This window comes from Poecilia formosa, unplaced genomic scaffold (assembly GCF_000485575.1).
Source record: "Poecilia formosa unplaced genomic scaffold, Poecilia_formosa-5.1.2 Scaffold103, whole genome shotgun sequence".
NCBI classification, from domain to species: Eukaryota; Metazoa; Chordata; class Actinopteri; order Cyprinodontiformes; family Poeciliidae; genus Poecilia; species Poecilia formosa.
In genome coordinates, this window is record NW_006800042.1 from 1,764,410 (window position 1) to 1,789,808 (window position 25,399).

Sequence of the window (25,399 nt, forward strand, 5' to 3'; positions counted from 1 at the left end):
TTTTTTTTTTTTTTTTTTTTCAATTACTCTCCCTTCTTCTCAATGGAACTGCAGGCGGCTGTCTTTCTGATCAGATTGGATCAAACATTTCCATGTGCTGTTTGCGCTCGACAACTTTTCCGTGACAGGTGAACGCCGCTGCCGTCCCGCGCCGAACAAAGCAGGCAAATTACTTTGTGGGGTTATGTTACAGGGCACAGCCCAGACTGTTGCCCCAGCACACAACAAAATAGTCTGGTTACTCGGATCGTTGTTTAACAATCCCGATTTAGAGTCGCCCTGGAAAACTTAATCTTTATTAACCTACTTCCATATTTAGGATCCACGAAAACCAGCTCCAGTGAGTTTACGTCGACTCACTCTCGCCATATTGTCGACACGCTAGTTCATGTGTCGCGGTTCTCCCCTGGAATGAAAGCTAGCTTGGGAACCGAATGGGGCCAGCCTTTGTCAAAGCCTGTCTGAGAATGTCCCGCAGTCCAGCCAAAGATGGAAAAAAAAAAAAAAAAAAAACGAGGTTATTGTGTTGAGGGCTTTTTGCAGGTCCTTTTTCTCCCTCTGAGGAAAGGCTCATGTGCTGCTGATTATTGTTTAGATCCAGTAATCAGACTCACCTTCAGCCTCCAGGCGAACTACTCGACACCGGCCTTTTTTGTTGATGTTGTTGTTGTCACGACAGCTGTTATGGATCCAGGTTCTTGTACATGACTGAACTGAACTGCGTTGATGCATCAATGCAGCGTTTCTCAACCTGCTGGTCCTCAGGGCCGTCATGTTTTAGATGCATCTCTTCTCCAGCACACTTATTTAAAACCATTAAATTACCTCCTCCGTGTTGGTGGAGAAATACTCCATCAATGGCTGAAAATGCAGTCACCCACTATGCTAAAGTCCCAAACGTAACAATGAGATTGTTGTTTATTGAGATTTAATGGGAATAATGTGTCTTATGCATCTCTTTTTTTTATTTTTCATTGCTTTCCGGCTTGGTTTCATCATCACGTTACAGTGAGGGAAGTAACTTGACTCCTGCTCATCACTACCCGGACTTCCGCTTCAAGACGTACGCTCCGCTGGCTTTCCGCTACTTCAGAGATCTGTTTGGCATCAAACCCGACGACTATCTGGTAAGACGACCCAACACTCCAAGTAGTTAATGATTGTTTTTTTTTTTTACCGATGCAAATCAGAAAAGTGTGCCATACTACCAAAACCTTGTAGAACAATTTCTCAGCATTTACAGCTGCAGCTCTCTGCCAGTTCTGCACATTTAGAGTCAAAAAGATTTATTTACTCTTTCCAAAATGACTCAAGCTCGTTTAGATCAGATGGTGTGTGTCCGTGTAGACATTAGTTTCCAAGTCTTGTCACAGATTCTCAAATTAATTATAGTGAGGACTTTGACTAGGTCATTTAAACGCATAAATGCACTTTGAACCAAGCCATTCCACAGTAGCTCAGGCTGCATATCAAGGCCCATTCAACCTCCAACTAGTTTTCCTCCATGATTGTATCTAACTCCATTCGTCTTCCCGAAAGCATCTACACGACATAATGCTGCCACCACCATGTTTCACAGCAACGCTAAATACAAATGCACATCAATAATTAAATTTATGGGGGGGAAAAAAGAAAAAAACAACTCCCATTGTACTTCAGTGATCCCCTTGACTATTTGAGGATCTTTCTAGGGAATGTAATTCCAGATAATTTTATTATCTATCTAAAATGTTTGAAAGAAAATGCAGGAAAATGAAGACGACTAGGGACAGAAAAAGCCATTATATTAAAATATGCGAATCCTTTTAATTTTTTTTTTTTTTTAAAGTGGCAGAGATGCTCATAGATGTTTAAAAAAATGAAACAAAAACAGCGTAACATGCTCTTATGTTGTGTGCAGTAGTGTACAACATGTTCATGTGCGGCTCTGACCGCTAACAAACGGTGACTTGTGTCAGAGCTGCACATTTTTTAAAGTAATTTGGTTTGTTTGACCCCACCCCTCAGTGATGTTGCATCTAAATATCACCCACGAAAACTCCTCAAGTTAAGTACTTCCAACAACATTCCTCTTAGGATCTTAGTGGCTCCCAAGCAAAAAGCTTTCTTCCTGTTTAAATGCTTTTATGGGAAAAAAACAACCAAACAAGTTCAATGTACCACTGTCATTGGTTGTTATTGTGACGGTGGTGGAACATAAGGCAGCTGGACTTCAGTACAAAACACCTTATATCTACTAAGATTTACTTCAAAGACACATATTCTGGTATTTTTCAAAAAATATTCCGAGTGCCTTCAGATTAAATGTAAAGCCCAGATGCTGAAAGTGGATCCAAACCGTTACATTTTACTCCAACAAGAAATGAGCAGAGGTGATTGGTTCAAGAACTGATTAAAAAGTAAAAAGTTTAGAAGTTTTCGTCATCCTCTTTTTTTTTGTTTGTTTAATCCCGTTGTTTTCCCTTCAAAACTTGTTCAAGAGTCAAATGAGGATCTGCAGAAGTCCCTTGTTTTTGAGTTCCTCTTTATGCTTTGTTCTCAGAACCAAATTAGATTTTGTGTGATGTTATGACTTTATCCTGTTATGACGCCGTTTGCCTTTTTCCCATCTGCCTCCAGGCCCTTTCATAAATCCAGCCAGCTGCATTCTTGTTTTTGAACACTGATATTATTTCTGCACCAGCGACAAAAGGCAAAAAAACAAAAAACAGGTTAACTTCAAGGCAGAAGAGCGAGGATTTCATTAGGCGCGACAAAGTAGAGAGGTTGCTACAGTTAGTTGTGGCTTCAGGTGGTGATGGATTCAGTCAGGCAAGAGGCCACACAGCCCAGGCTAATTAAAACCGGGAATAAAAGCACATATAAAAGCGATGAGCTTCAGATGTGTTTGTGCCAGTTATTCGCTGCGACTGCAGACGGTCGTCGGCTGTCTCCGGGGAGAGGGAGCAGATGCCTCCAGTGTTTCTCGTCTCCTCTGAACATGTTGCTCTCATAACGCACCGATTAACATCCAGCACTTCTCCACAGTCTGCTGCTCGCTTTCGGTGCCACTTCTGGATTATAGTTTGCCGTTTATGTTAAGATTTTCCTTATTGCTGGGTTTAAAATGTGTCTGATTAACCCCCAACTGAAAAGATAATGTTCTGTCTTGGCAAAGTGACACTTGCTTCCTAGACATAATAATGCATGCATTCACACATAGGTTTTTTGACTATAGCGACTTGGCAAGATGTGGAGATTCTGGGACCCCTCCTGCGTAGAGCGAGAGGTTATTTTGGGTCTACCTTTGCTCCGACGAGGACATTTTGAATAGACCTGGAGGAAAGGTGTGCAGCAGCCAAATCTGAGCTGTGCTTGAAACGACTGACTGTTCATCTTAGACGGGAGATACGACGAGAGATATGTTATTTTTAGCAAATGCCAGACTTTACTGTCTGTTATCATTGCTGGATCTCAGTCATGCTGCTATGAGAGAGGAAAAAATGAAGGTATGAGAAGCATTTGTGTTTGTGTAACGAATGATGCCCCTAAGGGGGGAAAAAAAACTAGAGAAATTAAGCTATTTCTCATTCCTGCTAAGTCGTAAACTTTGTAAGAAATTTATTGCCGTTTATCTCTTGTAGTTTTAAACAAACAAAAAAATGTTTTCCTTTTTTTTTTTTTTTTTTTTTTTTCCATATAAACTTTTACAGTGTTTCCATTTTTCAGTCTTCTTGTTTAGCTCTAGTTTGATGACACTGCGGATGAAGCTGCTCTCCGGAAAGCCCGATCCTCGCTACGTGCGAAACACTTAAATCGATGTTATGATTTTTCCTTCCTCAGTACTCGCTCGTAAATGAGCCTCTGATTGAGCTGGCCAACCCGGGCGCCAGCGGCTCGCTCTTCTACCTGACCAGCGACGACGAGTTCATCATCAAAACGGTTCAGCACAAAGAGGCCAAGTTTCTGCAGAGGCTGCTGCCTGGGTACTACATGGTGAGGAACACGGCTCCTTTTTCTGTCTTCCGCTCGTTTTATGACCAAAACTTAAAAATATACAAACAAACAACAACAAATACAACAGTGACTGTTGAGATGTAAAGGTTTCATTTTATTTCTGGTGAAATAAAACAAAGCAAACGTGACGGAACTAACTGAAAACATGGCAGATAATGAGAATGAACACAAACAACCAGCATAAATGTTGGAATCAGCTGAAGTTAATTAAAATATATTAATTCCCAAGGGTTTTATATATATATAATATATATATATATATTGTATTGATAATTTCTGTGAAATATCTCAAATAAAATCAGGTTGAGTGCAGAAGAGAGAGGAGTTGTTGGGGCCTTTAGATATTAGTGTGTTGCGGCAGACTTCACTGTGAGCAGGTGAACCGTTGATAAAGCCTGGATGGGTGGAAAATTATCAGTCAACAGTTTTATATCTGGGATGCAGAAATAATTTTTCTTGGTAACGTATCTAATGGATACATCATCGTGTTACCGTGGACAGTGAAAAATCTCTTCCTATGAAGAGAATTTAAGTAAATCTACTTAAGTTTATTAGATTTATTTAATCTATCAGGGCTTCACTGTAAATATGGAACATGAAAACAAAAGTGAAAGGACTTTTATGATACGATTACTACTAAAAACTGATTTCTTTCTAAAAAAAAAAAAATAAATAAATAAAAAAGATACAATTTCTACTTTAATCCAGCTTCCACAGATATCAGGTATTTTTTCCTCTTGTCCTAATAAATAAAATACGCATTAATAAAAGTGTGCCAAGTCTGAAAAGTCCTGCGTGTTAGATCTGAATGTTGAATGTCCAAACCCACAGAACCTGAACCAGAACCCGCGCACGCTGCTGCCCAAGTTTTACGGCTTGTACTGCATCCAGACGGGGGGCTTCAACATCCGACTGGTGGTGATGAACAACGTGCTTCCTCGCTCGGTCAAGATGCACTACAAGTACGACCTGAAGGGATCCACCTACAAGAGGCGAGCGTCCAGGAAGGAGAGGGAGAAAGCCCGTCCGACGTACAAAGACCTGGACTTTCAGGACATGCATGAGGAGGGGCTTTACTTTGACACAGAGACGTACAACAACCTGATGAAGACCCTGCAGAGGGATTGTCGGGTAGGTAGTGAACAATCGTCTCTATCTGAGAGGTCAAGAACAGAGGAGACGTCACACCATGCGAGAGAGCAGTTGATGTAAAACAGGGTTTTACTAATTTGAACAAAGACAAACTGATTAAGGAGTTTTTAAGCTTTAGACTTTGATATTATTAGGTTTAAAGACAATTGGTGCATTTCACATTTCCTCATTGTAAACATTTGTCTTCCTGCTGTTTGCTGAAGTTGGTTTTGGTTCAGTTTGCCTCGTTCGCTATGTGACAGCTGCTACGTAGCTTAAAAGATCACAAGCAGTGATTAAAACTGCACTTACCAAAGATTAGCTAGTAGCAATAACAATTTCTTTCCAAATTGCTCCTCTGTTTTAATTTTTAAACCTCTAAAAGTAGCAAAAATTACATCCTCTGCCTCGGTAACAAAAATCACACCAAAGAGTGTGCATGTTCAGATAAACATTGGAATGTTAAGTTTCCAGCTGGACAGTCACCTGTTCGATCAGCTGATTCCAGTCACCAGCAGATTACTCTGTCCGTTTCCTTGCAAATAAACCTTTACAAGTACACAAAAAATAAAATAGTCATATAACAAGCCAAGTTGCTCAAGGTGGTTTAGATTTCCTGGGGTAAGTGGTTTTATGCTGCTACACATCATCATCATTTTCTGTAAAATTTCCAATCAGGTCGTTAGCCCTGGAGGATAACGCTCTCAGAAAACACCGTTACCTTGATTCAACTTCAGAGGGAGGCTGTCTGTTTGACCATTAAATTTGGTAGCAGTGAAATAAAAAAGCTGTTATTAAACAGCGAGGCACTGAGCAGGTTTTTGCGCGCCGATGTTCCGACACCGCAGTAAACAGCCTCTGGGGACAGCTTTATTAGGGATGAAAGTATGAATTACAGGAAGCTGTTTAAAGTGGCTTTATTTCATGCTCTTTGTCAGACTGTTTGAGCTGCGAGGTGTAATATCCTGGTCAGTGTAGAGTTATCAGGGTGTTACTGTAAACGTGGACTTGCCCAGAGACCGGGAAGGAAGACTTCCTGGTAGATCCGGACCGAGCCGCCGGCCTTGCACAGCAACATCTAACTATATAATGATTCTCATTACTCCAAACTCAATGTCGCCTGCTGCAGTTTTTAAAGATTGGGACCACATGGGCAACAATTAGAGCAAATGAGCTTTGGGTGTATTTAGTTTGTCCTGTTACATAAGACTCTGGTTTTATTTAGAAAGAAAAGATTATGCGACTAAGTTCCCCCCCCCACTTTTTTTCTTGATAAAGTACATTTTACATTAGTGTTGCTGTTTTGGATCAATCGGAGATTGTTTCCTGGAAATATATGAACATGTGTTGATTTCCCACCTCTTTCCAACCGGGGTGGGGGGCTATTTTTAAATGTGTTTGGATTTGAGTGAGGTCAAGCTGGAGAGATTGCTGTAAATTCAAACAACCTTTATGCCACTTACTATCTTACATGTTGACATTCCCAAAGGTTCCCTAATTTCATTTGTGAAAGTTTTCTTGAGCAAAGTGTCCAGAGTGACATCTTGCTTTCTGGAAAGTCGCTGCTTATTTAAGTTTTCACCTAGCTGCATGAGGAAGCAGACAAACCTTTTCCCCAAAGCTGAACAGTTTTGAGATAAAGGCAAGAAAATGTGATTAAATAAAGGGTTTTAACTCTATTTTAACATGATGGTATGCTATTGTTTAACCAGACAACAACAGCTGTGATGTGTCACTCATTAGCACCGACTCGAGGTCAAGAAGCTACCTTGTTAGCATGCTAGCAAGTTTGACTTGATTCCAGCGTTGATAGGGGAGACAAAGCTGGTAAAAAAACAAAAAAAGAAGCTAATTCTTGCTGTGACAATGAAACACCCCCATCACACGTCTTTTAATTATTTAAAAACATTTACAAAGTTTATATCTTTGTTCATACGGTAATCTAAAAGCCGTCAAACAGATCAACATCTTCGGGTAAATTCCAATCAAAATGTTTCGGTTGCAGTTGAAACCAGTCATTTGAATATTTTATTACCACTACATTCACAAACAATTACGCTTAGTTAAGGTTCTGATAATATTTAACTTAATCCGCCAACAGTCATTTCTGCAGTGCATGAACATGCAGAAAGAGTTGGAGCCTCAGCTCTGCGTGTGTGGTGTGTCATTGTCAGGGCTTCCTGCGCTCGCCTTCTGAACGGGAAGCAAAGTGCCCTCTAAGCAAAATCTCAGTCCATTTCCATGAGTAAGCAGCTAACCCCGCAACCCCAGGGGGGACCTGAACACAGGAAGGGCTGTCAGAAGCCAAGCAACAGAGGGGTGAAGGGCATGGAGGGAATCAAAAAGTTTTTTTTTTTGTTTTTTTTTTACAAGGGTGCAGAATCACTTCCTTTTTTCCATCGAGAGCTTAGATATTATGCATTTTAGCAGGTCAGAGTTGAGCTGGAGCCAGAGCGATAACGAGAAGAAAAAGGACAGATTCGCATTTGAGTCACACGGGACACTTGTAGCAAAACGCCGGCTGTGCCGTCTTCCTTTTAAGTCTCCTTCCCTCCGCAGCTCCCCCCCCCCGATAATGCTGCAAATGCCAAAACAGCATTAGGCATTAATAATTAATGTTGAACTCGCAGAGATTGAAACAGAGTAGGCTAATGGCAGTGTGAGTTGTGCGTTGGTGCCACTGATGTGATGGGGTTTGTAATTAGTGCGTTACAGCGAGACAAACACAGCGGTGACGAGCCGTTCAGAGGACTTTACTCACACCAACCCCGACACGGAGGATCTGCTGTGTCTTGTTTTCACAGCAGAAACTACATTTATCATTAAGTCATGTTCAAGTTCAAACAAATATAAGCGTAAACGCATTCTGCTAATACCACGCAGGTCCCTGCACACTGTTGGTCAGCAGGCTAAAAGGAAGGCTTCTGCACTTTTGACACACTTACAATTAAGACATATGCGCTTGTTTGAAAATATTTCAAAATGCAAAATAATAATAATAATAATAATAATAATAATAATAATCATGCCATGACAAATGTAATGATGGTGTTTATCATTGTTTCAATATATTTTATCTGCAGCTGGTATAATTCATGCATTTATTTTATTATTTTTTTTAAGAAAATGAACTGGATCATGTCATACTTTTTTTTATTTTTTATACGTCCTTATAAAACTCGTCATACTGTGAGAATCTTATACGAGCCCAAGGAGTAATGTTTACTCACACCCACTTATCAATGAGCATCTCGAGGACTTGGTCTTTTTTTCCCTGGGACAGTTTAATATCTGGATGAGATGGGGATTTATCACAAATCAACAAACCTGAGGTTATGCATTCCTCTAACTAAAAAGAATCACTGACACATCGTGATCTAGAAATGCCACTCTGAACAACGCAGCAGCCGTGACCCTGAAAACCTTAGAACTCCCATTTATCATTAAATCCTTTTAAGTTCAGACAAATATAAGAGTAAATAGTTGTAGATCAAGGCGAACCCTAAATCTTGGAGGTTTTTGAAAAGCTGCCAAACGTCCAAGTCCATCATGTTTCCTGACAAGTGCCGGTTAAAAGCTCAATAGTATAAACCACAAAGCAAATTTCCTGTAAAATATTAAGCCTCCCCGTTCCTACGATTACCTAACATTCAGCTTCCTTTATGAGTGTTGAGATGAGTGTTGTAACTATTGCAAACTGTGGGAGAACTTATTATGGCGCATTCACTGATCATGAACAGAACATTTATTTATTTTTGACTGTCAAAGAAGACGTTCAGGCCCTTCAGGCTAACAACCATCTGATTCTTGTCACCAGCTGATTTTTCTGCATGTCTCTTGGGGGGGGAAAAACAAAACAAAAAAACAACAGGTGTAAGTTGCTCAAACATCCAGAACCTAAAGGCCGTGTGTTCACCTGCATGCAGCCAGAGCAGAAATAGTTGGACTGATGAACTGATGATGTGGCACTACTTTGTGAAATCCCCCCCCAAGTGTCCTCTCAGAATCAGAGCATCGTTTTTGGCTTCAAATGTGAGCAGAATTGGCCGAGCGTTGTGCATTTGGAGCAGGCAAACTCCAACTTGAGAAAGCTTTTAGTGCATTAATGTCGCTCCAAAATGAGACACGAGAGCGGAGCTCTGGTCTACCATTACTAGAGAGGAGATTGATCGGTAGAGTGCTGGGAGGGTATGCGAGATGCATTAGGGATTCGGACAGAGAATCCAGTGACGGAGCCCCAGATGGTGTGTAATTATTATTCCCCCGTCACTGTACGAGAAGCGAGTGAGCTTCGTTTGAAATGCAAGCATAAAACACATCCGAGGGGACATACGCCCAGATCTCTGGAAAGTCGGTCACTTCATTTTCCGAAGTCAGAGAAATGGCTTTCTTCTGTGTGTTGTCATGGGGGGAAAGCCGAGGCCTGAGGTAATGGCTCTCTGTAGGCAGCGCCGTTCAACATGGTTGCTGTTTGAATAGGCTGTGGGAGTTTTAGAGAGGGATGCAAATTGTTGATATGGAAAAAGGCACAGCCCGGACAAAAGACTTTGTGTTTTGTTCCAGTCAGTCAGTCGGTCAGTCGGTCGGTCATTATGTCTGTCTTGTGTTTCAGCGTTAAAGACGGATCTGAGTTTGATGGGGGATTCATGCCGTCCCCTTCCCCAGTTTTCTTTACACTTCTTTTCATACTCTGTTTATTTATGAGCTTCGAGCCAAAAAACAAGCGAGTGTTTGTTTTGTTGACGTTCGGTGTCCTTCGCGCTTCCTGAGCTGCTACAGAAACACGGCTCGGTCCGAAGGAGGCGGCCATCTGTTTTTCAGAGCCACTTGCTGCAGTTTGAGTCACCTCTTTGTGCAGCTCTTATTAATAGCATAGAGGCGCATTCAATTACATGCCTTAGTTACACTTACAACTGTATTCCCATTGATTTCTCATCGCTCACTGTAATTTCACTGCTTTCTCTCTCACAGCCATTTAAAATGAAAAAAATCTTTGCGCTGAATCTTTTCAAGGCTACATCACAGTGCGGACATGCACGCCATTATAACGTTGACGCCTATGCATTTCAACATTCAGTGTATTTTGAAAAGCAGTGCATAGTTGTGACAGGAGAGTGAAGGAGTCATGGGTTTCAAATTTTCTGTCATGGATTTGTTGTCACCCCCTTTTCCTCTGATACCTCTAAATAAAATCCAATGTAACCAGTTGCCTTCAGGGACAATCGGTAAAAAGGGACACCAGTCTGTGACTTGGTTTCAGAATATACATTTTGTAAAGGCCTCAGAGGTTTGTTGGACAACACAAACATTTTGCCATACATTCGAAACGCTGTGCGGTTGAAAACTAACTGACAAAATGCCCTGAACATTCTGTCTTCACCGTGAGACACGGTGGTGGCAGCATCATGCTTCTGGAGCAAAGTGCACGATAACATCAGAAGACTTGAGACTGGGATNCCATATAAACTTTTACAGTGTTTCCATTTTTCAGTCTTCTTGTTTAGCTCTAGTTTGATGACACTGCGGATGAAGCTGCTCTCCGGAAAGCCCGATCCTCGCTACGTGCGAAACACTTAAATCGATGTTATGATTTTTCCTTCCCCAGTACTCGCTCGTAAACGAGCCTCTGATTGAGCTGGCCAACCCGGGCGCCAGCGGCTCGCTCTTCTACCTGACCAGCGACGACGAGTTCATCATCAAAACGGTTCAACACAAAGAGGCCAAGTTTCTGCAGAGGCTGCTGCCTGGGTACTACATGGTGAGGAACACGGCTCCTTTTTCTGTCTTTCGCTCGTTTTATGACCAAAACTTAAAAATATACAAACAAACAACAACAAATACAACAGTGACTGTTGAGATGTAAAGGTTTCATTTTATTTCTGGTGAAATAAAACAAAGCAAACGTGACGGAACTAACTGAAAACATGGCAGATAATGAGAATGAACACAAACAACATATATATTTTGTATTGATAATTTCTGTGAAATATCTCAAATAAAATCAGGTTGAGTGCAGAAGAGAGAGGAGTTGTTGGGGCCTTTAGATATTAGTGTGTTGTGGCAGACTTCACTGTGAGCAGGTGAACCGTTGATAAAGCCTGGATGGGTGGAAAATTATCAGTCAACAGTTTTATATCTGGGATGCAGAAATAATTTTTCTTGGTAACGTATCTAATGGATACATCATCGTGTTACCGTGGACAGTGAAAAATCTCTTCCTATGAAGAGAATTTAAGTAAATCTACTTAAGTTTATTAGATTTATTTAATCTATCAGGGCTTCACTGTAAATATGGAACATGAAAACAAAAGTGAAAGGACTTTTATGATACGATTACTACTAAAAACTGATTTCTTTCTAAAAAAAAAAAAATAAATAAATAAAAAAGATACAATTTCTACTTTAATCCAGCTTCCACAGATATCAGGTATTTTTTCCTCTTGTCCTAATAAATAAAATACGCATTAATAAAAGTGTGCCAAGTCTGAAAAGTCCTGCGTGTTAGATCTGAATGTTGAATGTCCAAACCCACAGAACCTGAACCAGAACCCGCGCACGCTGCTGCCCAAGTTTTACGGCTTGTACTGCATCCAGACGGGGGGCTTCAACATCCGACTGGTGGTGATGAACAACGTGCTTCCTCGCTCGGTCAAGATGCACTACAAGTACGACCTGAAGGGATCCACCTACAAGAGGCGAGCGTCCAGGAAGGAGAGGGAGAAAGCCCGTCCGACGTACAAAGACCTGGACTTTCAGGACATGCATGAGGAGGGGCTTTACTTTGACACAGAGACGTACAACAACCTGATGAAGACCCTGCAGAGGGATTGTCGGGTAGGTAGTGAACAATCGTCTCTATCTGAGAGGTCAAGAACAGAGGAGACGTCACACCATGCGAGAGAGCAGTTGATGTAAAACAGGGTTTTATTAATTTGAACAAAGACAAACTGATTAAGGAGTTTTTAAGCTTTAGACTTTGATATTATTAGGTTTAAAGACAATAATAAACCTAATAAACATTTGTTTACAATGAGGAAACAAATGTTTCCTCATTGTAAACATTTGTCTTCCTGCTGTTTGCTGAAGTTGGTTTTGGTTCAGTTTGCCTCGTTCGCTATGTGACAGCTGCTACGTAGCATAAAAGATCACAAGCAGTGATTAAAACTGCACTTACCAAAGATTAGCTAGTAGCAATAACAATTTCTTTCCAAATTGCTCCTCTGTTTTAATTTTTAAACCTCTAAAAGTAGCAAAAATTACATCCTCTGCCTCGGTAACAAAAATCACACCAAAGAGTGTGCATGTTCAGATAAACATTGGAATGTTAAGTTTCCAGCTGGACAGTCACCTGTTCGATCAGCTGATTCCAGTCACCAGCAGATTACTCTGTCCGTTTCCTTGCAAATAAACCTTTACAAGTACACAAAAAATAAAATAGTCATATAACAAGCCAAGTTGCTCAAGGTGGTTTAGATTTCCTGGGGTAAGTGGTTTTATGCTGCTACACATCATCATCATTTTCTGTAAAATTTCCAATCAGGTCGTTAGCCCTGGAGGATAACGCTCTCAGAAAACACCGTTACCTTGATTCAACTTCAGAGGGAGGCTGTCTGTTTGACCATTAAATTTGGTAGCAGTGAAATAAAAAAGCTGTTATTAAACAGCGAGGCACTGAGCAGGTTTTTGCGCGCCGATGTTCCGACACCGCAGTAAACAGCCTCTGGGGACAGCTTTATTAGGGATGAAAGTATGAATTACAGGAAGCTGTTTAAAGTGGCTTTATTTCATGCTCTTTGTCAGACTGTTTGAGCTGCGAGGTGTAATATCCTGGTCAGTGTAGAGTTATCAGGGTGTTACTGTAAACGTGGACTTGCCCAGAGACCGGGAAGGAAGACTTCCTGGTAGATCCGGACCGAGCCGCCGGCCTTGCACAGCAACATCTAACTATATAATGATTCTCATTACTCCAAACTCAATGTCGCCTGCTGCAGTTTTTAAAGATTGGGACCACATGGGCAACAATTAGAGCAAATGAGCTTTGGGTGTATTTAGTTTGTCCTGTTACATAAGACTCTGGTTTTATTTAGAAAGAAAAGATTATGCGACTAAGTTCCCCCCCCCACTTTTTTTCTTGATAAAGTACATTTTACATTAGTGTTGCTGTTTTGGATCAATCGGAGATTGTTTCCTGGAAATATATGAACATGTGTTGATTTCCCACCTCTTTCCAACCGGGGTGGGGGGCTATTTTTAAATGTGTTTGGATTTGAGTGAGGTCAAGCTGGAGAGATTGCTGTAAATTCAAACAACCTTTATGCCACTTACTATCTTACATGTTGACATTCCCAAAGGTTCCCTAATTTCATTTGTGAAAGTTTTCTTGAGCAAAGTGTCCAGAGTGACATCTTGCTTTCTGGAAAGTCGCTGCTTATTTAAGTTTTCACCTAGCTGCATGAGGAAGCAGACAAACCTTTTCCCCAAAGCTGAACAGTTTTGAGATAAAGGCAAGAAAATGTGATTAAATAAAGGGTTTTAACTCTATTTTAACATGATGGTATGCTATTGTTTAACCAGACAACAACAGCTGTGATGTGTCACTCATTAGCACCGACTCGAGGTCAAGAAGCTACCTTGTTAGCATGCTAGCAAGTTTGACTTGATTCCAGCGTTGATAGGGGAGACAAAGCTGGTAAAAAAACAAAAAAAGAAGCTAATTCTTGCTGTGACAATGAAACACCCCCATCACACGTCTTTTAATTATTTAAAAACATTTACAAAGTTTATATCTTTGTTCATACGGTAATCTAAAAGCCGTCAAACAGATCAACATCTTCGGGTAAATTCCAATCAAAATGTTTCGGTTGCAGTTGAAACCAGTCATTTGAATATTTTATTACCACTACATTCACAAACAATTACGCTTAGTTAAGGTTCTGATAATATTTAACTTAATCCGCCAACAGTCATTTCTGCAGTGCATGAACATGCAGAAAGAGTTGGAGCCTCAGCTCTGCGTGTGTGGTGTGTCATTGTCAGGGCTTCCTGCGCTCGCCTTCTGAACGGGAAGCAAAGTGCCCTCTAAGCAAAATCTCAGTCCATTTCCATGAGTAAGCAGCTAACCCCGCAACCCCAGGGGGGACCTGAACACAGGAAGGGCTGTCAGAAGCCAAGCAACAGAGGGGTGAAGGGCATGGAGGGAATCAAAAAGTTTTTTTTTTTGTTTTTTTTTTACAAGGGTGCAGAATCACTTCCTTTTTTCCATCGAGAGCTTAGATATTATGCATTTTAGCAGGTCAGAGTTGAGCTGGAGCCAGAGCGATAACGAGAAGAAAAAGGACAGATTCGCATTTGAGTCACACGGGACACTTGTAGCAAAACGCCGGCTGTGCCGTCTTCCTTTTAAGTCTCCTTCCCTCCGCAGCTCCCCCCCCCCGATAATGCTGCAAATGCCAAAACAGCATTAGGCATTAATAATTAATGTTGAACTCGCAGAGATTGAAACAGAGTAGGCTAATGGCAGTGTGAGTTGTGCGTTGGTGCCACTGATGTGATGGGGTTTGTAATTAGTGCGTTACAGCGAGACAAACACAGCGGTGACGAGCCGTTCAGAGGACTTTACTCACACCAACCCCGACACGGAGGATCTGCTGTGTCTTGTTTTCACAGCAGAAACTACATTTATCATTAAGTCATGTTCAAGTTCAAACAAATATAAGCGTAAACGCATTCTGCTAATACCACGCAGGTCCCTGCACACTGTTGGTCAGCAGGCTAAAAGGAAGGCTTCTGCACTTTTGACACACTTACAATTAAGACATATGCGCTTGTTTGAAAATATTTCAAAATGCAAAATAATAATAATAATAATAATAATAATAATAATAATCATGCCATGACAAATGTAATGATGGTGTTTATCATTGTTTCAATATATTTTATCTGCAGCTGGTATAATTCATGCATTTATTTTATTATTTTTTTTAAGAAAATGAACTGGATCATGTCATACTTTTTTTTATTTTTTATACGTCCTTATAAAACTCGTCATACTGTGAGAATCTTATACGAGCCCAAGGAGTAATGTTTACTCACACCCACTTATCAATGAGCATCTCGAGGACTTGGTCTTTTTTTCCCTGGGACAGTTTAATATCTGGATGAGATGGGGATTTATCACAAATCAACAAACCTGAGGTTATGCATTCCTCTAACTAAAAAGAATCACTGACACATCGTGATCTAGAAATGCCACTCTGAACAACGCAGCAGCCGTGACCCTGAAAACCTTAGAACTCCCATTTATCATTAAATCCTTTTAAGTTCAGACAAATATAAGAGTAAATAGTTGTAGATCAAGGCGAACCCTAAATCTTGGAGGTTTTTGAAAAGCTGCCAAACGTCCAAGTCCATCATGTTTCCTGACAAGTGCCGGTTAAAAGCTCAATAGTATAAACCACAAAGCAAATTTCCTGTAAAATATTAAGCCTCCCCGTTGCTACGATTACCTAACATTCAGCTTCCTTTATGAGTGTTGAGATGAGTGTTGTAACTATTGCAAACTGTGGGAGAACTTATTATGGCGCATTCACTGATCATGAACAGAACATTTATTTATTTTTGACTGTCAAAGAAGACGTTCAGGCCCTTCAGGCTAACAAACATCTGATTCTTGTCACCAGCTGATTTTTCTGCATGTCTCTTGGGGGGGGAAAAACAAAACAAAAAAACAACAGGTGTAAGTTGCTCAAACATCCAGAACCTAAAGGCCGTGTGTTCACCTGCATGCAGCCAGAGCAGAAATAGTTGGACTGATGAACTGATGATGTGGCACTACTTTGTGAAATCCCCCCCTAAGTGTCCTCTCAGAATCAGAGCATCGTTTTTGGCTTCAAACGTGAGCAGAATTGGCCGAGCGTTGTGCATTTGGAGCAGGCAAACTCCAACTTGAGAAAGCTTTTAGTGCATTAATGTCGCTCCAAAATGAGACACGAGAGCGGAGCTCTGGTCTGCCATTACTAGAGAGGAGATTGATCGGTAGAGTGCTGGGAGGGTATGCGAGATGCATTAGGGATTCGGACAGAGAATCCAGTGACGGAGCCCCAGATGGTGTGTAATTATTATTCCCCCGTCACTGTACGAGAAGCGAGTGAGCTTCGTTTGAAATGCGAGCAGAAAACACATCCGAGGGGACATACGCCCAGATCTCTGGAAAGTCGGTCACTTCATTTTCCGAAGTCAGAGAAATGGCTTTCTTCTGTGTGTTGTCATGGGGGGAAAGCCGAGGCCTGAGGTAATGGCTCTCTGTAGGCAGCGCCGTTCAACATGGTTGCTGTTTGAATAGGCTGTGGGAGTTTTAGAGAGGGATGCAAATTGTTGATATGGAAAAAGGCACAGCCCGGACAAAAGACTTTGTGTTTTGTTCCAGTCAGTCAGTCGGTCAGTCGGTCGGTCATTATGTCTGTCTTGTGTTTCAGCGTTAAAGACGGATCTGAGTTTGATGGGGGATTCATGCCGTCCCCTTCCCCAGTTTTCTTTACACTTCTTTTCATACTCTGTTTATTTATGAGCTTCGAGCCAAAAAACAAGCGAGTGTTTGTTTTGTTGACGTTCGGTGTCCTTCGCGCTTCCTGAGCTGCTACAGAAACACGGCTCGGTCCGAAGGAGGCGGCCATCTGTTTTTCAGAGCCACTTGCTGCAGTTTGAGTCACCTCTTTGTGCAGCTCTTATTAATAGCATAGAGGCGCATTCAATTACATGCCTTAGTTACACTTACAACTGTATTCCCATTGATTTCTCATCGCTCACTGTAATTTCACTGCTTTCTCTCTCACAGCCATTTAAAATGAAAAAAATCTTTGCGCTGAATCTTTTCAAGGCTACATCACAGTGCGGACATGCACGCCATTATAACGTTGACGCCTATGCATTTCAACATTCAGTGTATTTTGAAAAGCAGTGCATAGTTGTGACAGGAGAGTGAAGGTGTCATGGGTTTCAAATTTCCTGTCATGGATTTGTTGTTACCCCCTTTTCCTCTGATACCTCTAAATAAAATCCAATGTAACCAGTTGCCTTCAGGGACAGTCGGTAAAAAGGGACACCAGTCTGTGACTTGGTTTCAGAATATACATTTTGTAAAGGCCTCAGAGGTTTGTTGGACAACACAAACATTTTGCCATACATTCGAAACGCTGTGCGGTTGAAAACTAACTGACAAAATGCCCTGAACATTCTGTCTTCACCGTGAGACACGGTGGTGGCAGCATCATGCTTCTGGAGCAAAGTGCACGATAACATCAGAAGACTTGAGACTGGGATGACATTCACCTTCCAGCAGGACAATAACAGTGAACATGCAGCCAAGGAAACGGTTTAGATCAAAGCATATCATGCGTTAGAATGGCCTAGTCAAAGTCCGAATCTAAGTATATTTGAGAATATATAGTAAGACTTTTTAAAAAAGAAAAATTGGCTAAACTTTCTGCATGTCGATCTGTACATTTTGGAGCCTTTAACAAAGGAAATTTGTCTCTGTGCTGCAGTGATTCAAATGGACTGAAAACGAAAAAGTGCCACTATTTTCAGCTTTTCACTTGTAAAAATCCTTTAAAACTGCAGACCGCTTCCCTTCCAAGTCACGTTTATGCAGCATCGTTTGTAGAGCAGTCGCTAAAACCTCATACGATTCCTTAAATCCCGTGTTTGTGTATTTGCAAGCAAGCAAACATTTGGAAAGGTTTAGTATTACAAACAGTTTGCGCTCCAGTCTGGGTCACCAAATGGAACCGGTTAGCTGGTTGTGACCCTGATCCTATTCCCGTCTGCCTCTGCTCCCGTCTTGCCCAATAAAACGGCATTTTCTGGAGGACATGAAGTCACGGGGCGTCTGGGAAAACTGGGCATAAGCTCCTCAAACAGGTCAATGTGTAACACTTGGCCTGCTGTGGAGAAACACCTTGTTTGTTCAGCTCAGAACTGGTTTAAACAGAGATTTCCTTCTCTGTTGACCTCTTTCTTGGGAAAGAAGTGTGCAAAGACATGAAATAATAATAAAAAGTTTTAACGCTTTCTCTCTCAGTATTCAAAATTGTCTTTCTTTTTTTCTTTTTTTCTTTTTTTTTTTAGGTTCTGGAGAGCTTTAAGATCATGGACTACAGTCTGCTGCTGGGCGTGCACGTCCTGGACCACAGGGAGGTGGGGGAGCCGGGCCAGACGGGGGGAGACGGCAGGAGGAACGTAGGTCAGAGAGTGCTTTACTCCACGGCCTTGGAGTCCATCCAAGGAGACGGCAAGGCGGCCGAAGTTGTCACCACTGACGACACGTAAGTTTGTTCAGCTGGCGGGGAAACGCACGCTCGCAGATGCTGCGTTCTGAACACACACCCAGGCCCTCCGCCTCCATCTGCGTCTCCGTCCCAGAGACGGCGTTACGCAACCGTAACGCTCGCGCCTCGCCCGCCCCAGGGCACCGCACCGGCGAGCGCGAGCGTGCGCGCAGACGGGCCCTCGCATAACCATAGCTACGCAAAGACACAAACACAGCCTCCGTTCTGCATATTTACAGCAACACACATGAATGTAAATAGTATAAGGGCCTCTTTTACAAACACTTGTAAAAGTGAGGCAGCACACTGGCTTTATTTGAACAAGACTTGGAGCCTCACAGAGGAAACCCTAGCTGTCCTCTCACCGCTCTTGTTTTTCTCCGCTTCAGGATGGGCGGCATCCCGGCAAAAACACACAAAGACGAAAAGCTGCTCATCTTCCTGGGCATCATAGATATTCTGCAGTCGTACAGGTACCGGTCCTCTTTAAATCATATCGCCGTATTATTTTCTGGAACTTTGCTTTCTGACTGTTTTGCTGCAGTGTTTGATTTCTTGGAGCTAAAAAGTGTCCACACACGATAATGACTCACCGTGACAGAGTTACAGCTTTTAAAGATGCCAAACCTCCCATGTTGAGTTATCACAGGGGAAGAGCTACAAGACATTTTACCATAAACCTCCAGCCATCAGGATTTACTAGGCCTCAGAGGACCATCTGTCTTATCTATTTACTAATTGATTCTTTTTTTTGTCCTGGAAGCAAAAAAAAAAAAAAAAAAAGTCTGGTAACAAAGGAGAAAGCCCAATTGATCAACAACAACAACAACAAAAAAGGACGACATAAAGCTTCATCAGCCTCTCTAATTGACGCGACGCTCTCTGAGTGGGTGGAGAAGGATAAATATGTCCAGCTTTTATTACAGCTAAATGTTTCAGATCATAAAGGGGATTTTATCACCAGATAGCCTGTTGAATTACAAATTTCTATTTTCTAAACATCAGTATTTTAGAAAAATAAAAACAACAATCCGAACCATCCTAACCCCATGTGAAAAAAATAATTGCCGCCTAAACCTACCACATATTCAGGATGGAGCAAACCAGCAGTGATCTCCAGTGGATATTTAGGATGTTTTTCATCGACGTCTTAAGTTGGAACTTGGATCTTAAAATGATATTTTTGTTATTTATGGGGCTGTGGGGCCAGGTTAGCTGCTAACAGACCATAATAAAGTGTTTATTCCCTTTTTTATGCCTTCAAACTTTGCATCTGCACATTTACTTTCAATTTAATGAAAAGTACTCAGAGTTTTTGCTTGTCTGCTTTCAAGCGATTGGCAGCCATACGCAGCTAATATGGTGCCAATCTGAATTCTGGTGAGAAGGACAGATAAACCACATCGTCCAGCCTGGTGTACTTACTGCTGTTTTTAAAATGTCTTTCGGTGATAAGGGAGTCTGCTGAGGTGGCATCAGCTCTAAATGATATCAGCACTATTGTATTAGATGATTGAAACTTTTGCTTATGATGGAAATTAATCTCATACTCTTGGTTTGAGGTTCTTCCAAAAAAAAAAAAAAGACATCTCAGTCGATCGACTTCAAGGAGAATTTTTATCGAAGAAGAAACATTTGTGACGAAACTCTTTTCTTGTGTCATCTCTCCTCAGATTCATGAAAAAGCTGGAGCATTCGTGGAAAGCCTTGGTGTACGATGGTGTAAGTTGACACCCTGCAAGAATCTGAAACTGCTGCTTTCATGAGTGAAGCCCTTATTCAGCCTACTGAATAAATGTTTCTTTTCTTCTTCTTCCCATGCCTCCCCTTCTGTAGGATTCGGTTTCTGTCCACCGGCCCGCGTTTTACGCCAGCCGCTTCCTTAAGTTCATGAGCGTACGGGTCTTCAGGAAGAATCAGCGTAAGTCTGCGAGTCGACATGCTAATGCAAAGGGAACGAGTGAAAAGAGCAAGGACTGGGGGGAAGCAGGAAATCCTGACCTGATAAAGACGGGGAATCTGAGGGCAGATCTTATTGTGTATGTTAGGGCATTTGTGTGCCGATGATTACAGGATCTCCTTTCTCTCAGGCCATCGCAGCAAAGAGAACGCTACCTTGTGAAAGAAATGTCTTTGGCTCCAGGACTGGTTCATAAAATAAAGATTTCTATGGTGATTTAGCAAACAAGAAGGAGGAACCCGGAAGAAATGCTGACTGGAAACAAAAGCTTGGAGAGCAAACAGACTCTGCCAACAGAGTTAAAATGTCTTTCTGGCGAGCCGAGTCTGCACTTTATTCAACTTAGGAACTAAACCAGTCTGTGACAACAATTGTAATTCAAATAATTATAATTCTGGCAGCGTTCAGATACATGTTGATGCTTCCGCTCCATTTCTGACCATCGTTGTTACTCTTTACAGTATTTCATTCGACATATTCCCATTAATCAGGTCTATTTTTTCAAGAAAACAGTTTTTTTTTTCTTTTGTTGCTCATAACCATAGGGAGTCATGTTATGTGGGTTTAGACATATCATTATCCATATATGGTAATGGTTCCTGTTATGGAGAGATTTGGCCTCAAATGCTGTTTCTGTGTCAGAAATGTGTTTTTTTTTTTTTTTTTTTTTTTTGCTTTGAAAAATATTGGGAAGGCATACTAACATTCTTTGTTTTTTGGCCTGTAAATATATTTGACCTTCAAAAATGATGAAGGTCAAATATGTACGACTCCAGCCATATGTTTGCTCCGTCAGGTTGTTGAAAGGAGCTGATAGATTTTCTCTGTTATGAGTCGTATGAAGATCTGGAGCTGCTCATCATGTCAATGTAACTTTAGGTAAAAATGGGAAGCTGCACTTCTTATTTAGGCGACAGGAACAGATTTTATTTCATGTCCTGCTTTGGGGGAACATTTTTATTTCCCTTTAACAGTTAAAATCTGCTGATTTTAAGGCTTCAACTCTGTGTGACCTCTTCATCTGTCACGGTCTTCCCCCCCTCGGCTTCTGACTCCTGTGAATCTCTTACTTTCTAACCCTTTTTTTCCCCTCCATCCCTTGACTTTAATGTGCCTTTATTTTTTATTTTCATTTTTGCTCCACAGCAATTCGATTCTCCCCCTCAAAGAGGACTCGCACCTCCATCCCTGCTCTGAAGTCGTCCTCACAGGAGATCCTTTCATCGCAGGCGGACGAGAGGCGCGAGGACGAGAGGAGGGACAGGCTGGGAGGGGCCCGCAGCCTGGCCAGCCTGGATGGACAAGGTACACAAAAAAAAAACCATGTGATACCTTTAATCGTTTTTTTTCTCCCCGCCCCCCACAAACAATCTGGCAACATTCAGGCGTATTTATAGAAGGGCCTCACTGTTGTTGAAGTTCGCTGAACGTTCAAAACTCTTTCCTTATCCTCGTCTAAACCATCTTCTGGTTTACAGTTGTGACCTTTGGTGATGGCTTGTTTCGTTGTGACTGGAGAGGCTTTTAGAAATAGTTGAGGGCCATAAAAACATTTCCTTGCATTCAGCCATAAAGTGTTCTGCCTCTGGCCAAACCGTCACAGATTAATACTCTGTTAGGCCTGCAGGAAAGAAAGCAGAACCTACCTTGTCAATTGTATCCTCTTGGATGTACCACATGTGTATAAAACCTGAAAAAGTTGAGAGTTTTTCAGCTTTCCTCCTCTGCCGTATGCTCTATATCCTCTGTGACCACAGACTGACCCCAGATCAGGGAGTCGGATGAATCAAAAGGACGATAAAATAAAGTGCAGCAGCTGCAGATGACCTTTGTGTTAAACGAGTTGATTAGGCAAAGAGTCGCCGGAAGAAACAAGGGCGTGGTGCTGACAGAGATATCACACAGTCATGCATAGTCTTTCCTTTACTTTATTTTATTTATTTATTTTTTTACTTTACAGCTGAGGGGCTCTCCCACCCGAGTCCCCAGCTGTGATGTAATGCACAACAGAGTAAATTTAATTCTTCCACTTCCTGGTCTGCTCTTCATGGCTTCTGGATCGACCTCAAACAAGACGTCTGTTTCACTCTGATGGTGGAGTCGTAGAGCAATGCGTCAGTGTTATTGGAAGCAGATTATTAACCTCAACTTTTATCGGCATCCCTGGTAAAGACATAATAAATCCCTCAACCGGTATCAGTCATTTAACCCTGTAGCATAATTTCACGATGACAATAAAAAGGTTCACCTTCGGTTCTTTGCATAATTTCTCAAGATTTTCCAGATTTATGCGCTCTCCCTTATAATCTAGACTTCTCTTCCACCCCAACTGGAATTTAGGATTATTTTTCTGTTAAAAGACCCAATAACAAACAACTCTCAATTCGTTGGGAGAGATTGTTTTATAAAATACCTCGGAGTTAAGAGTATAAAATACTTCAAGGAATCACTAAATTGGTTGCCAAGACGTTCAGGTGGATTATTTTCTCAGCTGTTTTGAGCCACAACTGCAAAAGTCCAAGAAAGTTGTTGATGAATCTGATGACCAACACCCATCCCAACCACCTGTTCACGGAAAACATTGATGAATCGTCTCTCATTTCTGTTTGTGCCCACATTGATCCTTTTTCTTCAATCTTGCATCGTTTGTAGCCCGACTCCATCATGGTCTACATCGTCATTAGATGATGGTTTCACATTGTGGAGGCCGTACTTAGGAAACTGATTTGCGTGTTATTCTTCTCCGTGTCTTCAGCTGTCTTTGGCTCGTTCCTGCGTCCCGATCTGGTCCCTGCCAACCCGTCCTTCTACGACGCATCCTCCATGGGGACGATCTCCTCTTCCTCTATCTATGTCAATGTGGAAAGCCAAACAGGAGAGAGGTAATGTCCGTGCTCCGCCTTCCTTTCTGTTCCTACTGCTGCACACCCAGGAGACACTTTATTAGGTTCACAATGCTAGTTCACTGTTGGAGCTTCTTTCACTTTCTGAAAATGCCTTATTTATTCATGTCAGAGATTCGATAAGTTGTCAGGAATATTTCCGGAGATCATGATTCATATTGACATGATGGCAACAAGCAGATGACACAAGTAGTCCATTCTACCAAACTGGATTAAGATCTGGTGACTGGAGGTCAATGAAGGACAGTGAATTTATCGTCATGCTCAATAAGACGGGATGATTGTTTCACTCCAAACCACTGAGATGATGTGAGCTTCAGCCTCAGTTTCCAGGAATGACGCGCGGTTTTGTCTTCTGCTTCCAGGTTTGATGCGTTGTTAGTTGAGAGATGTTTATTCCACAATGAATGGCGATTTAATGAACTTGGCAACATTTATCCGAAACACAAACTCTTCCAGAACACCAAATGGACTCTGGTGTCGGGGTGGCTGGACGTTGTTAATGATAAAAAATGATAAAAGATTAGGAGGAGCGTCTCGAGAGAAACTAATCACTGCAGATCTGTTGCCCCCTCAAACGTTGTGAAATCAGGTAAACAATCCCAGCGATAGTTTCTCATTAACAGGTTTTGTTACGCCTTCGTCTCCTCGATGTAAAACCCCGCCCCTCTGGCTGAAGGCCATTTAACGTCCCTCTTCCCAGAAATCTTTTTTCCCCTGTCCTCGGTGTGCCTGTTTGTCTTTCACCTCTCCTCCTGTGCGCCCGCGCCGGCTCTGCCGTGCTCTCTGAGGCTCCATTGTGGGACTCGCCTCTCTTCGTCGGTCACCTGCTGCCGCCCTCGCATTGTTCTCCTGGCTGTTTCCATAAATATTTAAACAGCAGGCTTTGATACAGTTTTAACCCGGCAATGTCAGGCCAAGCAAAGACCGAGACAAAGCAGAACAAGCGGCGCGTTGGAGGCCGCACATCAGCCTGTTGCAGCAGTGGCCATGTCGGATGTGTGTGGGTGTGTAAAGTTGCCGTTTATCTGTTTTGCCTTAATGAAGCCAACGGTCTCTGACAAAGCTCTTTACGACACTCTACCTAGAATTCATTTTCACTTTGAACCTAAAGGCTCCTCATCATGTCTGTCATAAAACGATCACAACACATTCCTGCATTTATCAGGGAGTCACCTGATGTCCATGCTGAGAAAACGTTGTTCTTGATGCCATCTAGTGGTTGAAGCAAAGAGACCTGGGAAAAAAATTGACGTGGTAATGCGAAGGTCAAGGTATTTTTTCGGGGGGATCTTTTTAAATATATATTTGGATTCTCTTTGTTGCTAATATTTAGAGGCAAGTGTCTAAGTTGCAAAGAAACCGGTTGTGTAGTCTTTAAAAATCTCTTTGAATAATTCTGGTTGGATATTTGACTGTTGGGAGAAATAGTGGAGCTCGTTTGAAAAGCTTGGTTTCATTGGACAGACCCGTCGTTTAAGCACATTTCACAAATAATCAAAATCTTAATGCTTTACTGATTCAAACACCAGATTTGATCTGTACTGGTGTCTTTGACACCCAACAGCGTTTCCATGTTTCAGCTCTCCAGCTGTTGATTTGAGGTAAATTTGGAGAATCTGGAGGTTGTCTAAACATCCCCACTGCATGATGCTGCCACCACCTTGCTCAACAGTTCTGACGGGGTTTTCCAGTTCAAAAGCCTCCTTATGTTTCTTCTTGTCATTTTGGAGGTATTTCAATCTTTGCTTCATCTGACGATCGGAAACATTTCCCCCCCAAAAAGCATTTGGTTTTTCCATTTTAAACCCGGATGAAAGAGACATTTGTGTCATTAATGAATGAATGAATCAATCAAGTTTATTTGTATTGCACATTTCAGCAACAAGGCCGTTCAAAGTGCTTTGCGTCATAAATGAACTTCAAACCAGAAGTGCATTCTCCCAGGTTGAAGTTAACACACTCTGCTGCCTGGTGTGTGTTATTTTTGACCGACTGATTTCTGTGCCAAATCTTTTCAATCCGTAGCGAATTGGTTCATTTCCGACACCGTGAACCTTCCTGAACCCAGACGTCGTCTTGTG

The 25,399-nt window shown here is 41.8% G+C and overlaps 1 protein-coding gene across 2 annotated transcripts in view; it reads left to right on the top strand.

Moving 5' to 3' along the window:
* pip5k1bb (phosphatidylinositol-4-phosphate 5-kinase, type I, beta b) overlaps positions 1-25,399 on the top strand; it is a 67,956-nt gene that overhangs the window by 40,831 nt on the left and 1,726 nt on the right. Inside the window, exons 5-13 of one of the 2 annotated variants that reach the window (XM_016674915.1) lie at positions 1,010-1,127; positions 3,823-3,975; positions 4,828-5,127; positions 18,253-18,449; positions 18,842-18,925; positions 20,126-20,174; positions 20,289-20,373; positions 21,559-21,717; positions 23,168-23,294. In XM_016674915.1, coding sequence (XP_016530401.1) covers positions 1,010-1,127; positions 3,823-3,975; positions 4,828-5,127; positions 18,253-18,449; positions 18,842-18,925; positions 20,126-20,174; positions 20,289-20,373; positions 21,559-21,717; positions 23,168-23,294 — 1,272 coding nt within the window. Of the gene's footprint in view, positions 1-1,009; positions 1,128-3,822; positions 3,976-4,827; positions 5,128-10,732; positions 10,886-11,661; positions 11,962-18,252; positions 18,450-18,841; positions 18,926-20,125; positions 20,175-20,288; positions 20,374-21,558; positions 21,718-23,167; positions 23,295-25,399 lie in introns of both variants that reach the window. The other variant, XM_007559299.2, reaches the window with a different exon arrangement.